Below are 17,497 nucleotides of genomic sequence, written 5' to 3' on the forward strand. Positions count from 1 at the left end.
TCCTCTCATTATCCTCCTTGTAAGGGAATTCCTACCACACCTCAAATGATAACTAAGAGAAGATCAAACCACACAACTTGACCAAGATCACAAACTATAGACTTGTTTGTATCCAAGATAGCTCATGCAATAAAAAAGGAACTGGGTCTTAATATATCCCATGGCTAGATCAGCATCTTCTTCTGCAATTAAATATGCTTTAAATCAAAAGCTTTGCTACAATTTTTCAAGAGGACAGACACTTTTGCTCTGCCACCACGGATTTTTAAATGCATCATGAGACTTTAAGTCTCCTGATAGCTTAGGAGGATTTGGGACACAATTAGTAGTAGAAAATGAGAGAAAAAATATCAGGTATGACATTAACATTCTAATTTGGTCTCATTTTTATCTTTAAAGAAAATAAGTTTCAATTTTTGCACGTTTTATTAGAACTGTTAATATAATGAAGCTTCCAAAATTCTCCACTGTGTTCCTTTATCTTGTGTGTAAAAAACCTCCCAAATTTGTAGCAGCAAATAACATTTTACTAACTGGCATAACAAACTTGGTGGGTCTTTTTCATTTATTATTATGAATGTATTCTAATTTTTTAAAAAATCAATTACTTTTCTTGTTCAGTATTACTTGGGTTTAGTGGTACAATGTAGTTATTCACCTATTTACAGTACCATTAATCAATGACTATGTCATTTTAATTTTACTCTTTCAACCTCTCCCTTGTACTCTATATTCTTTACATAAAAATATGACAGCTCTATTTTAGTTCCAGTACTGCCAGCTCCTACAATATTATTTTGGTCCTGTCTTCTAGTGCTTTTCTTCATATCCCAAATATTAGAATCATGCACAATTTATCTTCTTAAATAATGTTCTTGACCTCAATGGTACAGAGGAAACTTGAAAAGGTCAAGAAAACCATCAGCTTCAGGAAGCTTAAAGACAAAAAAAGTAAAACTTAATATGGCATTGTTTTATCAAATACGGTATCTCTAAGGCACTCACACTTTTTAAAGAACCAGATTCTTCCTTGTGAATAGACCTTGAAATAACAATTATTTTACCAAACCAAACCCAATCATTAAATGCTTTTGATAAATCCTGCAATTAACCCAGAACAGTGTCTCACTTCAACGAAAAAATTTGTCTTTTCCTCCCATTTTTTGCACAGTTATTTAAATACCATATAGCAGCAACAGCAGATAACCATACCTTTTTCCCTCTCTCTTCAAAGCTATGAAAAATACTTTTCTTCAAGTAAAATAGTTTATTTCTCATGTCATACTTGTCTTTTTCATAGGAAGATTTATGCTCTTTCTACACAAATTAGCAAAAACATCCTGAATTTTAAATCAACACAGACGTACAACACCATACTGACAGTACTGTATAGCGCAACGGCTTTGCAGGAAGGCAACAGGAAATATGGATCGTGGAGGGAAAAAAGTATAAAATTGAAAATGTTCATAAGAACTTATCTATAGCACATGCCTTCTCTCAATCTTGATAAGGTTAATTTTTTAGTGTTTCTTAAGTTTAATCCTCCAGAGGACAAATCCTTTGCGTAAATGAATCACTGTAGTTGAAACCGCGCTATGAACTAATGACCTCCGCAATATTTTTTGAAGTCTTACTCTCAATATTTTTTTTAATGGAAACTGCTAACACTGAAAGAATCTTACAAATAATTTTGAAGGGATTCTAAGAAATGAAGAAATTGCTTCACAGACTTATGATACAGCATCTACAGTAACTGATGATGTGGCACTTTTTTTTTTTTTTTTTTTTTTAACTGGCAAATCAGAAGAGAGGCTAAGGCTGTTATTTTGCTTTGCCTTCCCACAAGGCTCCTCACCACAAAATATGGCTTAGAGATCTTTTGTTCCTCCAGCTGTGTTAAGCTATTCCTCAGATGATTTCACCAGCACAATAACTTGCTGCCCTCTACAACTTGAGCTTCACAGACTTCCAAAGAGTAAGTTTTCTTGGTAAGCAAGAATAAAATGAACCAATTGTATTATTTTTGCAGTTAAGAGATTCATGCATGTTATATAGTTCTCAGCTTTCAGCTAGTAAACTGCTTACAAATACAGTTACTAAGTGTTGAGTTTATTGAAGATGGTAGAGAATCATGCTTCTAAGATTTTCTGTTTTCTTTCAATTTTGTAAGTACGCAGTTTATCATATTGAATGCATCTGACTTGAGTCTCCCATTATCAAGTTTCACCTGACATGGTACTTTGTTTTAAAGCTAGTTAAGTTCTTAGAAATATTTCATGAAGAAGTGCTAGTATCTCAGTACGGTGAGCCATGGTCTGCAAGCCTAGCAGGACACTTATTATTCTACCAAAAATGCACTCAACTACAGCCAAGGTATAACCCCCGCCCCTTGCCCCCCACCTCACAAATACCAGCTCCTCTCTCTCCACAAAACCAGCGAGAGACTTTGGTACCTATTACTTAACATTCCATCTGAAGTGATGATAGTTCTTTTAACGTTGTCTATATGGCAAGTGGATCGACTGCATGAAGGCCTAAGTAAGCTCTTTCCTCACACTAAACAGGACTTCCAGAGTTGTTCTTCCTGGTTTCTAAGGATTATTGTGGCACTGAGAACCGAAGTTATTAATTGGAAATTTTATGACAGCTAGTAGAAGTGCTGAGAGAATAGAATCAGAAGGTGAAGCTGAAGTTCCAGACTGAAACTGAGAAGTAACAGGAATCAAAAGGAAATCAAGAACATGAAATAGGTGTGGGGGAGATTGTGTAAGGATCTGTTCACAAAAACTAGAATCAAGTCCCAGGATTTAGAGACAGACTTTTATATAGGTAGGCACCACCAGGTCTGACTAGAAGTTAGAAATATGGTAATAAGATATTTTCCCAATATACAGGGCCTGAGATCTGAAAACCAGTTAATGCCTCCTGAAGCACAGTATTGCTTCTCATCTCAGCATGTGTCTGCAGAGCTTCTCAGTATAGTGCATTTATGCAATGCTTGTAGCACAAGGCTGCTCTCTGTGTAGTCTTTCTGCTATTTCCTTAGATAGCTCAGACATCTGATGATGCTGTAGAGATAGACACACCCTGGCTTTGCTGAGGACCTGCCTACCGGGGTTCCAAACAACTGACTCCATTCAAACCTGTTTTTAAGATTTAATCAGTTATGAAACATGATTAAAGGAGCATTCAAATACAAATGGTACAAAGTTAAAAATGCAAGTTAGACAATACCACAAATGATTTCAACCCAGACATCGTCACACACAGGCTCGGTAGAACAACACAGGAAGATTACGAGGATGTATTACATTCCATTATTTTGTTACTACTTTTTTTTCTTAGAATTCTCTCTCATTCATTTGTTGAATACATCATGCATTTGGCATCAATCACCACCAGGAAGCACAGGAAATTAGCATTTCTAAGTCTCCTCTCCATTGTTACTGATTAGTTGTGTTTGGTAAACAAGTATTAAAATCAAGAAAACAAAGGAGAGAGTCCCCTGATTAAGCAACATTAATGTCATTATAAAAAAACCCTGAGAATATCTGCTTTCCTCTGCCTCAGGGCTCCCATACTACACAGAGCCAAATCTCTTCAAATTTTCCCTGATTTATGTGCTTTGACCTGGAATGTTACATTTTGACTCATCTATTATTGAACAGCTTGACACGATTCACAACTCTAGTTCTGCCAAGTAACAGGGTTCTTTTGACTGCATAAAGTGCTCTAAAATGTTAGTCTGGCTTTGAGCATCAGAAATTTGACATGCAAAATTATTTGTCTTTCACAACATCAGTATCTCACCTCAGAAGAGTACCTTGCAGGTCAATTAGTTCATGTCTATACAGACCATATGGTTACAGAGGCATAGGAAGACTACAAAGAAAAATTTTATCAATCAAGATTTTACATTATGTGCAGTACAGAACAGTTGAATTACATTTGATTTAAATAACAGGAATAGAAAAATTAAATTTTGATTATCATTAATGCATTGTGCTAAGTCAGCCATGTTTTGCAGAAAACAGAAAAACAAAATGCCACAGAATATACAATCACCACTGCCATGCAAATTTCTATTTTACATAAAATACAGCATTTCAAAGTAATCTATTTCACTGTTCTTTTTATAGAAACAATCCTGCAATTTCCTCAATTGAGGATATATATATTTTTAAACAAAATTATTTTTGTTAAGAACAATAATAGACACAAGCTTGAGTGTTTAGTAAGACTAGCAAATTTCTTCACAAGGAGTGTAGTATAACACTCACTTGAGTTATTTGGAGAGATGCTGGAATTACACCCTTGAAGATTTTCAAGGCTCACCCAGACAAAGTATAGGCTGATCTAATTTACTGTTGGAGATGGAAACACTTGAAGCACCAGGTGGGACTATATGAACACCAGAAGTCCCTTCCAAACAACACTTCTTTGATTCTGTGACATTGGCCACACACCATTTGTGCAGTGCAAGTTCATAGTGAGAATAACTAATACACTTGCAAAAAAAGTTTTCATCCTGACAGTTTAATAAGGCTACCTATGTGTTTCCAAAGGTCTGAGGAAGAAACATTACTCAGGAATTCCACCAGCACCCATTTAAAACTGACTTGTAAGGCTGATGCTTAACCCATCACAATGGGACAAATGCAACACCTCAGGTGTCCAATACAAACCCCAGAGTATATCACTTTATATAAAAAATTCTTCCACAACGTCTCTGTAATTAAGTGAGAAAGGAATGAAGACTGGGACTTTTTTTATACACTCAACTGTTATGGTATCCCTTGGTAACAGGCACAGCACAGGTAGAAAGCTGTTCCTTGTCTGAAGTCAGACAAGAAAACTCCTGTTTATTTCCAGGGCAGTGTATTTGTTTATGGTTGTTTTCTTGGAAGATACAGGTTAAAACTTGTTTTTTGCTAAAAATGTCACTGACTGTTGCCAATAAAAAAAGTGCATTATTCTACTTGCTTCATTTTAAATTGCTTCTTAAAACCGAAACTTATATGTTCTTTACTTTATGACTATCTAATAAACTTATTTTTACTTCTCATCAACAGGATACAAAATACAAATTTAAATATGGGAATTCTGAGCCAGCTATCAATCATTCACCTCCTCTGGACTGCTATGGTCTTTTGTCAATATGAAGATTATGATTTTGAGGATGAATATGATGAGACACCAGATCATCAACACCCATATTATTTTAATCCAGATACACAAGCTGGAGTTCCTCGCTTTCCTTTTCCAGTTGAGTGTGCCAGAGAATGCTTTTGTCCACCAGCTTTTCCATTATCAATGTACTGTGACCATCGTAAACTTAAGACGATACCAAATATCCCTAGCCACGTCCAACAACTTTATCTGCAAAACAATGATATTGAAGCTGTGCCTGCAGGACCATTCACTAATGTTACCTTCTTAAGAGAAATTAACCTCAGCCACAACAAAATCAAATCTCATATGATTGACCATGGTGTTTTTGCCAAACTTGAAAACTTAGTGCAACTTCATTTACAACATAATGAATTAGAAGAATTTCCATCCCCACTCCCCAGTTCTCTAGAGAGGCTCCTCCTTGGTTTCAATAAGATTTCTCTGTTATCTGGAAATTCATTGGAAGGATTACCTAACATAACTATGCTTGATCTTTGCAGTAACTTTCTTGACGACTCAGTACTCAAAGGAAAACCCTTTTCAAACACGAAAAACTTAATGCAGCTCAACTTATGCAACAACAAGTTACAGACTATGCCTCCTGATCTCCCATTGTCACTTATGTATCTCTCTCTTGAAAATAACTCAATTTCTGCTATTCCAGAAAACTATTTCAATAGACTTCCAAAAATCATTGCTCTAAGAATGTCCCACAATAACCTACAGAACATTGCACGCAACACCTTTAATCTACCCAACCTTCTAGAACTTAATCTTGGACATAACAAATTGAAACAATTATTTTATATTCCAAGAAGTTTGCAGCATTTGTATATTGAAGGCAATGACATTGAAAGTATGTTGATGGTTGCAATTCTTTAAAACCAAAAACTTTAGTGTACTTTGGCATTGGTTGTGGGAGGGGGGCGAGTTTAGTATATTTTTCCATACCATCCAGAATTAAGAACTTTCAGCCTACACCAAAAAACTCTCAGAAACATCTATTTTGTTGTGTCTTAGTTTTTGAGGACCTGCCACCTTAGTCAGGTCCTGTATAAACCAAGCATAGAATCCAGCAGTCATCCACCTCTGCATGTTGTTAAAGAGGTACTCTGATGTCCTCCACAGAGAGGTGAGCTGGAGCTATTAGTGTTCTGAACTAACCATTTAATGTTAACACTCTGACCCGGAGTTCATACACACTGTACTTCTCAGAAGCAAATGCAGCTCTGTAGCTTTTGATCGGCTTACAGTGCAGGAAGAATATCATCCCATCTTGTTCAAGATGCAGTGTAAACACATCCTTGGTTAGTAGTTAAGACCAAATCAGTGAAATTAGAAAGCACTTTGGTTTTGTATCTTACACCTATTTTGCAATTTTTTGTAAAAGTTAATAAGAAAAGTTTATCATATAACAAGCTAAAACCTTTTAGAAAATTGATTCTGATTAGTAAATTGATTAAAAAAAAAAAGGAATTATGAAAACATTCCACCCACATAAAAGAGTAATTACAAATTCTAGTAGTAATCATTTATTTTTTTTACTTTACCCCACAACATCACACTTTTCAAACCCCAGAATTGTTATTGTTGTCATATACAAAACCAATTAAAAACACAGGGAAGGATTATATCAATATTTTGCTTTTTAAATTTCAAAACATAAGTTTCACTTTTGCAACAGGTCTCACATATAACTGTTTTCTGTATTTTAATTACTATTTTTCTCTCTCTTACAGCCATAAATGTTACGTTGATGTGTCCATCTATTGATCCAATGAACACCAACCAATTAACCTATATACGGGTGGACCAAAATAAGCTTACGAGCCCAATAAGCACATATGCATTCTTTTGCTTTCCTCACATCCGAACCATCTATTATGGTGAACAAAACGTTAATGTCAGCAAGTCAACTCAGCTAAGAATACGAGTGTTTCGACGATTTTTAACACCTGAAGAATACCGTGAAGCAGAAGACGATCATGAAACACATGATCATGAAACCGAAGAAGATCATGAAACAGAAGACAACTACTTTCATCCTTACTTTCAGTGACATACTCATTGTTAATGAGCACATATAAAAACTTCTCCTTAGTTGTAGGATATTCACATCCATTTTAGAACTGTTGGATAGTTTGGGATATTTAAGATATATCTATAAAGGATTTTAGTGTAGGTAAATGTCTTATTATTGATGTAGTAAAATACTTAGGAACAAAGAGGACTCACCCTCAGCACTAGACAGCAGTCTGATATATATAATCTGGGTTGATGATGAATTATCCTTGGGGGAGAAAACTAAGTGAAGAAAATTGACCTGAAAAAGTTTCTATGTTATTAAGTGACCCAACTTGCAAAATAGCTAAAATACAAATCAACGTCAGGCTCAGTAGGAACAAGTGGATAAGGCCAAAAAACCGTCAAGCTATACATCCTGTTACTGACAGCAGGAGAAAATAGACACACTAGAGAAAAGGATGAGAGGGTACGATCACAAAAATACTTCCACAAGGTTCCTCCACATCTTTCAGAATTACAGATGTTTCTTTTTCCAATTTCTAATTGGACAGGAAAATCACAAACTTGAAATTTCAAATCTTCCTCATATTATCTTTGCAGTGTATTATCATATTTACTTCTCAGCTTATACCTCAAGTATCATAATTCTTTCAAAGGAGATTTTAGCTTATTAGTAATACAGGCAATAATCAACCTTTCATCAAAGGTCTTAGGACCTAGGGAAAAGGAAGTGCATTAATACAACTGAACTATTATTATTTACATTTTACCTATGGCTTTAGCCCACATTATTTTAGAAGGCACATAAAAATGTAATACAATCTTTTTAAGAGAATTGTTCATCAAGTAAAACAAATAGGAACATTCCAGTTTTTTTAAAATCATTAGACTATCCCTCTGCATAGCCAATACCAATTAGCTATATGCTGCTTCAGTGTAGAACAAAAATTGCTTTAAGCAATCTAGAGAAAAGTACTATATACTGAGACATGCAATTATTTTTTTTTAGATATGTCTTATGCCTAGAAAGATATCCAAGTAACTACAGGGTAAGATAGCACTATAGGGCACTTTACTGCTTTTGTTTTATTTAAATTCTTTATTTTTCAGCACTTTTTTCCTGATAAATCTTTGTTAGCTGTGAGGAAGAATGGAAGAATCACCATTTTCAACAAGAAAATCAAAGGTATTCAAGAAATATAACCATACATCATACTACTAATTTTACATTATACTTTAAGTGCAGAAAAACTAAAAAGGCTATATAAAATTATGCAAGCAAACGTGTGTTAGAATTCCTAAAAAGTTTGGCAGGTCTGGTTTCTTCTCTTACAATTTCAGTTGGTTTTTTAAGCCCATCCTAACACATTTTGATTTCTGATGCAAAAACTAAAATATTAACAAAATGAAATTATTTAATGACACTTTTTAATTGAAAGAAATTCCTCATAAGCCCATGAATATAACACTTAAGAATATACATAGACTTTAGCAACAACTGATCATAAAATTTGTGGATCTTAAAAAAAAATAAAAAATTTGTGGGTCTTCAGCCAACTAACTGAAGAAATCTGTTATTTCTCTCCTTCCCCTTTTTTATATCTACATTCTGAACAGATACAATATTTATGGCAAAGTATTTTACGGTCACCTTACAAATGTACTGCACTGCAGAAATTATCTTCCTCTTTTTCCGAAAAAAAATTTATGAACATTTATCAACCTCAAGTACCTCTGGCTTCATGAAGGAGGAATATATGTATGTATTCATTACTTCATTTAAATATTGTTATCAAAAACTCGTGTACAGTACATACACATAAATTTATCTACAGACTTTATAGTTTTATTAATATAAGCATGTACCATATTAACCTTAGGGAATCTTTATAACTTTTCTACTATTTCAGACTAAGTGAATAGTGCACAAGATGCAAATCTAAATTAATACAGGCTTTTTTGCTTAGCTTTAAAAAAAGAACACTATTCAAACATATTACAAGTATTACATCTTCTATCACAAATTTTCTGCTTTTCAAAAACTTTTAGGAAGTGAAGCTTAGCTTTAGTTTTAAACTAGAATTAAAGATACTTTGTAGCAACTAGTTATATACATTTCTTAAAGTTTAAATATAAGTCAAATATAATTAATGAAAACTTTAGAGCAGTCTGATTAAACCCATTCAGATGGAGCATAAGAACTGTATTACAAGCAAAACTATTATAACTCACTTTTCATTCAATTAATATTATTGTATCTCATCTGTGGTAAATATAATGCTATTATTTAGAAAAGATTTCAGGGTGGTCAGGGAAATAAAGACTTGCTAGCCCTATGCCTGTATTAGAAAAACTAGAAATTACAACGAAGTACAGAATTCATGGGTATCTAGATAAATACAATTTGCTCTGATAAGACTGGGCATGGCTTCTGTAAAAGCCAAGATGTTTTTACCTTGCAAATCTCTTTTGAATTCTCTGAAGGAATCATGAAGGATGTGGAAAAGGGAGATCTTGGTCCAAACAGCCTTCAGAGATTTCTGAAGGGTTTTTAAGGAAATTAAGTTGCCACAGATTAAGAGGTGACAGCATGGACAAAATCAAATAAAATTTAAGAAACAGCATAAAAATAAATGGTCAGTTCTTGCTATGGATGGAGCCCACTGGTGGGAGTTTTGCAAAGGGCCTGTGCTGCATTTTATTCAGTTTAATATACTTGCAGAAGATAGAGAAATCGGGCTGAGAAGTGAGGTGACAACAAAGATGGCTAAGTGTCAATGAAGGAGTACTGCAAAAGGACCTCAGGATCCTAAAATAGCCAATGAAATTCAATGTTGTTAAATAAAAAGTGATATCCATGCAAAAGAATATATTAGCCTTCACATAAAAACTAATGAAGCATGCCCTCACCACCACCACTTCGGAACAAGACTCGGCAGCAGTGATAGGTAGTTCGATGAGAGCACTGGTTTAGTACCCAGTAGCAGTAAAAAAGAAACTCAAATTAGAGTGAAACTAGAGAGAAACAGAAAACAAGAGACATCGCTATGCCGCTATAAATCTGTGGCTCACCCAGATATTAAACACACTGTTGATTTTTGATCCCTTCAAGTAGCTGGCATAATTACATATGGCATAATTAGAAAAGGATCAGAGAAAGGTAATAAGGTAACCAAAGGTAAGGAATGGCTTCTATATAGGCAACATTGAGTAGGTTAGAAGTCGCCAGTCAAGAAAAAAGATGTCTAAGGAGAGATGCAGAAGATACCCACAAAATTATGAGTTGCATAGACCGCATGGGTTCGCGGATCAACTGCTCCAGTACAAGAGCAGGGAGCCATCAAATGAACCTAGTATGTACCAGGTACAAACTAGACAAAAGTTTGTAAGTAGTCAGCCCGTTACACTGCATGCCTGAGAGCGGATGCAGGAGCAATTTTATATATGGTTTCAAGGGAAGACTGGATAAGTAACTTATTTCTTGGAAGAGATGCATTATAGGTTGGTAAACAAAGCACAGTAGGTACAAAAGTGCTGAGCTGAATAGCTGGAGAATGGAAGAATATTTGGAGGCAGGATACATGCTCGTCCTATTACCAGTCTTCCCAAAGCATCCGCTTATGGCCATTGCTGGACACACAATATTGCCCACCAACCTCTAATTTGAATTCCGCAATCAGTTCTATGTTCTCACTGTCCTGGACTACGATAACCTACTGGTATTGCTCTTCACTACTAGTAAATGCTTATTGCCTTGATATAGTTGAACTTTAAACTTTTTCTTTTTTTTTTTTTTTAAGCACTACCAACTATGGTTATATGCCCAGGCATATTCTAGCTCATTACATTCAGGAACAGCACGTGTTGCAAGTGTTCTATAGCAGACAGGCACCCACACTGATTTCAGGTACACAAAGCAGCCTAGCCAATTAAGTGTGGAGTTCTGTATAAACCAAATTATACCACTACATAACTGACTAGATTTTGTATCAAAACATATTTGCTTCCTGTTTGCTCTGGTATTTATTTTCAGATTATTATATAGTCTTTTTAAGCAGGAAATAGATTCATGAACTAAGAACTAAACATGTATTTAAATGCTACTTATTTTATCAGTAACAGAAAAACCGAATAATTCTCTAACAGCTTTATTAGTTTACAGCAGAGTCAGTAGATACAGAAACAGAGCCTGAACTGGTTTACAACACTGTCTGTGTTAGCAATTAAGCTGAAGCACTAAGGTGAGTCACTAGGGCAAAATACCTGTGATGAGGCCACCAGACCCACTCCAATTTTTGAGAAGAGCTTTACTTCAGACTAGCCCCAGCCACTAATTAAAATCCATTAGCAGACGCAGCACATCAGGTGCACCCCTGAATACATACATCTTCTGGTTTGTTATATCCAAAAAGAATAGCCCACATCCTTCAAAGAGCACTGTGATGTGAAATAAGGTGCAGCAAGGTGGGGTTATCAGGAGATACTTGTTTCAAAACTGCACTCCTGATCCTAACTGAAACACTAACAGAAACATAACCAGAAAGACAGCAACAGAGAAAAATGAAGTCTCAGTTCTACTTTCAGCTTTGGACAAACTATTCTGAAAAATCATGTTTCCCAAGTCTTATCTGTGTAAATGAGGATGGAACCTTCTTGAACTCTGAGATATATATTATCAGCATTATCCACAATGCACAATAATTAGCAAGGTTGTTGTATTAGTGCACTCCAGAACATTTTGATACCCACGTAAACCTATAGGGAAAAAGCTTCACAGATTTCTGGAAAACATTCAGTTATGACTAAACTTCAATCCACAAAATTAAAGCTCTCAAAACTGCAACAAAAAAGACAAGATGTTTTTCCTTCACAAAATGTATACCACAAGAGGTTATTGTAAAAATCAAAATAAAGAGAAATAACAGTAGTTTAATCCAACTGTCTACCTTTCTTCCTTTGGCCTCAAAACAGTGGGAATATATTTCCATTTTTGGTTGATGACAAGACTTACTTTTTGAGATACTTCCTTCACTATTCTGATAATAAAAGTTACATGGATTAGGAACAAAATTCCTTTATAGAAAACAGATGGTTTATGTTTCAAGTTTTCTGACTTCTTTTAACATAGTCACATTCCCTTGTGCCAATATGAACCAATTTCCTTGTTTGTTTCTCAACTTGATCATTTCAAGCAATAAACAGGAATTTCCTACCTGAAAACATGAAAGAAGAACATACTAATTTTTTTTTAACAGAAAACTATCATTTAAAGAGATTTTGCAATCATTCTCCAATACTACTGCAAGAGAATGAACTTTTCAGCTATGAACCAAATTGTGCATACACTACTGGAAGTTATGGAGCGCCACAATCATACACATCTATCATCTGTCTTAAACTATTTTGTCCAAAATTTACATTTCTAACAACCTAATTAATTTAAAAGGAGAATAAATACCTTAATATCACAGTTCATTGCATAAATTCATCATACTTCCCTTCTTACATAGCAGAACACAAGGAAATTGCATAAAAATGAAGATTAGCCACAAACACAAAGAGTAAAGTAGATGCTATGAATAACATCGGGAACAGATGACAGGAACAAAGAAGTAAAATACATAAAGACTCATTGACCTTTTAAGCCCTGACCCCAGTGTCCTTGTAGACACAGTAATGGCTCTCAACAAATTACTGTACTGTTATAAAGAAGTACTATCAATTCAGGAAGGAATTCTGAGAAATTTTAGTAGATTGAAGTAGGTTAGCTTTTGATTCAGGATATAACTGATGATATGTAAGCAAAGTTCAAGAGAACATATGTTTGACAGAGAGGTCTGGGTAAAGAGCAGACAGTACTGTTACTCTAGTTACCATTTATATTTGTTAACTGTAGTTTGATTTCCATTTACTATTGTGCATGAACTTTAAAATGTGCTTTATTAATTTATAACACAGTACTTGATAAAAAGAGTCTGTTTCTTTTCTAGAAATGCAAGGAATAAAGGTAATGTCTTCAGCTTTAAAAAATTCTCATTATAAATCAGCAACATATGGAAGGATGTTCATACAATCACTAGGTCATTTTTCAGCTGTGTCTGTTTTGCAGCTGGTGGCCCTACTGATGACCTAAACTTAATCTAATTCACTGAGCCTTGGAAGCAGTTGCAACTCTTCATAAAAATACCAGAGGTGTTTACGCATAACTATTTTATCTCTGATAATTTTTGGTCATTCTGAAACTTTAGGAATGTTCTAAGTTTTCTCTGTAAGACACACTGACCATTTATTTTATTACTACCCCCAAACCTTCCTCTATCCCTCAAGGATGCTGAATTGAAATATACTTTGCTTAACACTACACAACAACTCTTCTGTATCATCAACTTCACTCCAATTTCTGTGCATTGCTCAAGAACAAACCAGAAGACTGCCTTCTCCCTTTTGGATACTCTGGTTAAAAAAATAAGAAAATAAAAAGACAAACATTGAGTTAAGTTTTAACATCACTTCATGCCTTCATTCTCTTTAATGGAAAATATGTTTCACTGCTTGCGGATTTGGTACCTGTTGTCAGGCTGGTTCAATAACTACTTTTTAATCTATAAAACTTTTTTTAATTATTTTAATCAAAGCAGCTTGTCAACATTGCAAAGTATTTAATCACACTTCATACAAAAAATATGCTAAGAAATTTTGAACGTGTTACCTTCCACATGGAACAAAAAAAAAAAATCACATACAGAAGAAAATTTAGCATTGTGTCTAGCTCTATAGATGCCCAGAAGTCTCTAAAAGCTTTCCTAATTTGCCCCCACCTCATTCTGTCACAGACATACTTCTATCCAAGAGAAGACACTAACTTTTAAACATTCTGTATCAGTGATCCCCAGCGTTCATCAGGCATAAGCAAGCTAAGCAATAATACATACCTCTTTCTTCCAAGAACGCTTAAAAACAATAAACCCCAGAAACTACAGAACTTGCCAATATTATCCTTTAGAGACTCTAATACAAGATGAAAGCCAAGGTCTTTAAACAGCTGCAGAAATACACTTTCTTTGCCTAAATCTAGAACAAACCTGAGTATGTGGATGCTCCATCCCTGGCAGTGCTCAAGGCCAGGCTGGATGGGGCTTGGAGCAACCTGGTCTAATGGAAGGTGGCCCTGCCCGTGGCAGGGGGCTTGGAACTAGATAATTGTTAAGGTTCCTTCCAACCCAAACCATTCCATGATTCCATGACTTAACTTTTTTTAAAAATCTCATCTTATTTCAGAAGGAGCATCTTGATAGCAACCTTAAGGGGTCTCCCCAGTGCTGCCTCACAGCCCTGTTAACCCACAAAACCCAGAGACAAGGCCTTCCCCCCCACCCCCCCTCCAGTTTTCTTCTTCCTTGTGTTCTGAGGCTTTATATAGGCAGTGCCAGTCCCTGTTTCCCCGTAATTCCTACAGGCACCCTGGAGAAGTAATTTCCAACCAACCTTACAGGAAGGAAAGGCTACCCACCTCTGGTAAATCTGGCCCTTTTTAGGTCAATCAGTGCCTTAGGTCTTGTTCCTGGTAAAAATCCGTAAGTGCCTTACACTAAGAATTATCAGCAACCAGCCCCAAGTTCCATTGTAAAAACACATTAAAGCATTTCAAAAGCAATACTAAAAGTACAGAAAACCACTCTCATTTTTGTACTAAGATACTAAGCATTAAGTAAAAAGTCTTAAACACTGACACAGTAAGAAGGTAATTAACATGCTAGCAACTATAAGAACTGGTTTCACCGAAACCCACAGAAAATAAAGAGAATTGCCCTGCCATTTAAATTGGTGTCATTTTCTCTGACAACAAACAATGGATAAGAACTGCTCATGGCAGCTTTTGCAGTGTACAACTGTTCTTATTATAGTTCTTTAGCATAATTAGTTCTTAAGGATAATTTTGGTTTCTTTTTTGATCTGCATTTTGAAGCATTAGTAAAAAGGTGAGAACAGAAACAAACTAGACATACTAAACTCTGAGCAGGACAGCAAATATGAGGCCATATCAAGTACAAGATAAATAGATGGAGCTGGACATCAGCCAGTTCAAATAACTCACAGAACCTACTCGTCTGCCTGCAGAACAAAATCTTTCCTCAGTTCCCCTAGGATATTTCCAGCTTGACTTTTTGCTTAATCTGCTCTTGACATATAAACAGTATTAAATACTAAATTCCTTCCCAGATGCTAGAGATTTAGTCAGCAACACATATGGTTTGGATAGTTACCTTAATTTTGATCTTGCTCTCCCACACTTCCCCTATCTCTGCCATCCATACCCATCCAGCTTCTCTCCTAAAAGCCTTTTATTCTTCACCGCCTAACCTGATAGAAGGCAACATTGGGGAAGAAATTTTACAGCTACTCTGTATGCAATCCTTTTCCCCCAAAGTTAAGTTTTTCTGAAAGAATCCAAAGAGTAAGTGTGCCTTGTTAGACTGGTTTGGATTCCTTCTACTAGAAGTAAAATTCTTATACTTCATTCACACTTTCAGCTACATTTCATAACTTTACAAAACTGAGGGAAATTGCTACCATTCAAAATTAAGCCAGATTTCCCTTTCAACACATTAATAAATTAACCATTTTAAATGCCTAACATTTCAGGTGAAAGCATTTGGTGGGGGAATATCAGTGAAAATGAGGTATCATGGGTAAAAAAAAAGAAAAGGCACATCTGACAAAGCAGAAAGCATACCACAAACACATTACCAAGGCCCTCTTCAAAAACTGGAGCTCAATTAGTTAATAACAGAGCTTGTCTAGGTCTTCAGAAAAGAAACCACCTTCCAAGTAAGCAGCTCCTTGTAACTAGAGTCCAAGCAACAGATACTTATGTATCAAACTTCTAAACACTAACAATGCCTAGAAAGCATTCCCTGCTTGCCAGGGTGAGTATTTCCTGTTAGCATCCCTACCACCGATGCATGCAAACCACACTTTACCTCTCAGATGATTTGGATAGGTATTATTTCAAGTCTTTTTGAACAAGAATAAAGCAGCACTGTGGCTGAAAGAAGCAATACTATCCCTTCCTTGTTTGCAGCCTCTCGTACCATCCCCCTTCCTTGTGCTGATATGAGCATCTGATCCATGTTCAGATAAGAACAATTTTTATCTGAAATTATTTGGTGATACTTTTCTTCTTCCTGGCACAAGGGATGACAAGCAGATGAAATACAGGACAGGAGTACTACTTCATTTGGCACTAACAGCTTCAAGTGACAGTAAAACTACACTGTAAGGTAAATCTTGATGACATCATGCCGAAGTAATTACAAATACATTTGAAGATATGTTAAGTAAGTAAGTGCTCATGAGTTTCTTATAACTGCTTGGATAACAACAGCGAGTACACACATTATATGATGTTTTTGTGGTAAGCATACCACTGAAATCTTGTGACCCCGATGAACACAGACTTTTGACAATGTTTTCTGCAGAAGCTGTTATTAAAGTCATCTAACATTACAGAGCCTCTTCTACTCTTGCAGATCAAAGCAAGTAACATCTTGTTTGCATTAAGACTTCCTAAATTTTCATGGCTTTATCTAGTGATTTTCCCGTATTTTCAAAAAGGAAAAAATTCCTCATTTATAAGGAAAAAACTAAGCTATTCCCAAGATACTTCCACATACATAACTGTGAAATCTAGGATTTCTGTACTTACAAAATAAATCCTCCTAAAATAACAAACACTAAGTATTTTATACCATGCTTTCAGCTTCGATACTTCATACTTTTCCCTTAGAACATCTATCCTTTGATTACATTCAAGCATTGGAAAAACTTGGATGCCTCAGAGCCCGATGAAATCTTAACCTGGATGTTTAGCAGGAGGGTGGCAGCTGCAAAGAGGCAAGTACAAAGCAGATCCACTGTCATTACTTCCGAAACACACATGAAACTATGAGGGGTGGTATTGACACCACAACTTCTTTTGTCCCTTCCTCAGCAAATGCACCCTATCACACACAGGACTTCTGGCTGACAGTTCCTGCATACTGCAACAGAAAACACCATTAACAACCTAGCTACTTCCAAACTTTTGTTGTTCTTATTGTTCCAGCAGAATAGCAACCAATGTGACTAAGTCCAGTTTCCACTGTTTACTGAGCCTATTCCCTTTACATTTCAGTTACCTTCAGCAAAATCATTATCCTAGAGCAAGCTCCAAGTCCAAATTATGACACCATTTAATTTGCATATGAGCTAAACTAAAAGCATTTTTATAAAATCCTAATGAGTTCAGAAAGTGGTAACT

General features: G+C 35.5%; 2 protein-coding genes across 3 annotated transcripts in view; one reads left to right on the forward strand and one right to left on the reverse strand.

Moving 5' to 3' along the window:
- LOC121087967 (centromere protein P) overlaps window positions 1–17,497 on the reverse strand; it is a 151,322-nt gene that overhangs the window by 100,427 nt on the left and 33,398 nt on the right. The window lies entirely within an intron of this gene.
- On the forward strand, window positions 1,843–12,054 carry OMD (osteomodulin). The gene is made up of 3 exons (XM_040593523.1): window positions 1,843–1,975; window positions 5,073–6,028; window positions 6,912–12,054. The coding sequence occupies exons 2-3, from the start codon at window positions 5,095–5,097 to the stop codon at window positions 7,229–7,231; spliced, it is 1,254 nt and encodes a 417-aa protein (XP_040449457.1). The 5' UTR covers window positions 1,843–1,975; window positions 5,073–5,094; the 3' UTR covers window positions 7,232–12,054.

This window comes from Falco naumanni, chromosome 4, assembly GCF_017639655.2.
Source record: "Falco naumanni isolate bFalNau1 chromosome 4, bFalNau1.pat, whole genome shotgun sequence".
In the NCBI taxonomy this organism is placed as follows: Eukaryota; Metazoa; Chordata; class Aves; order Falconiformes; family Falconidae; genus Falco; species Falco naumanni.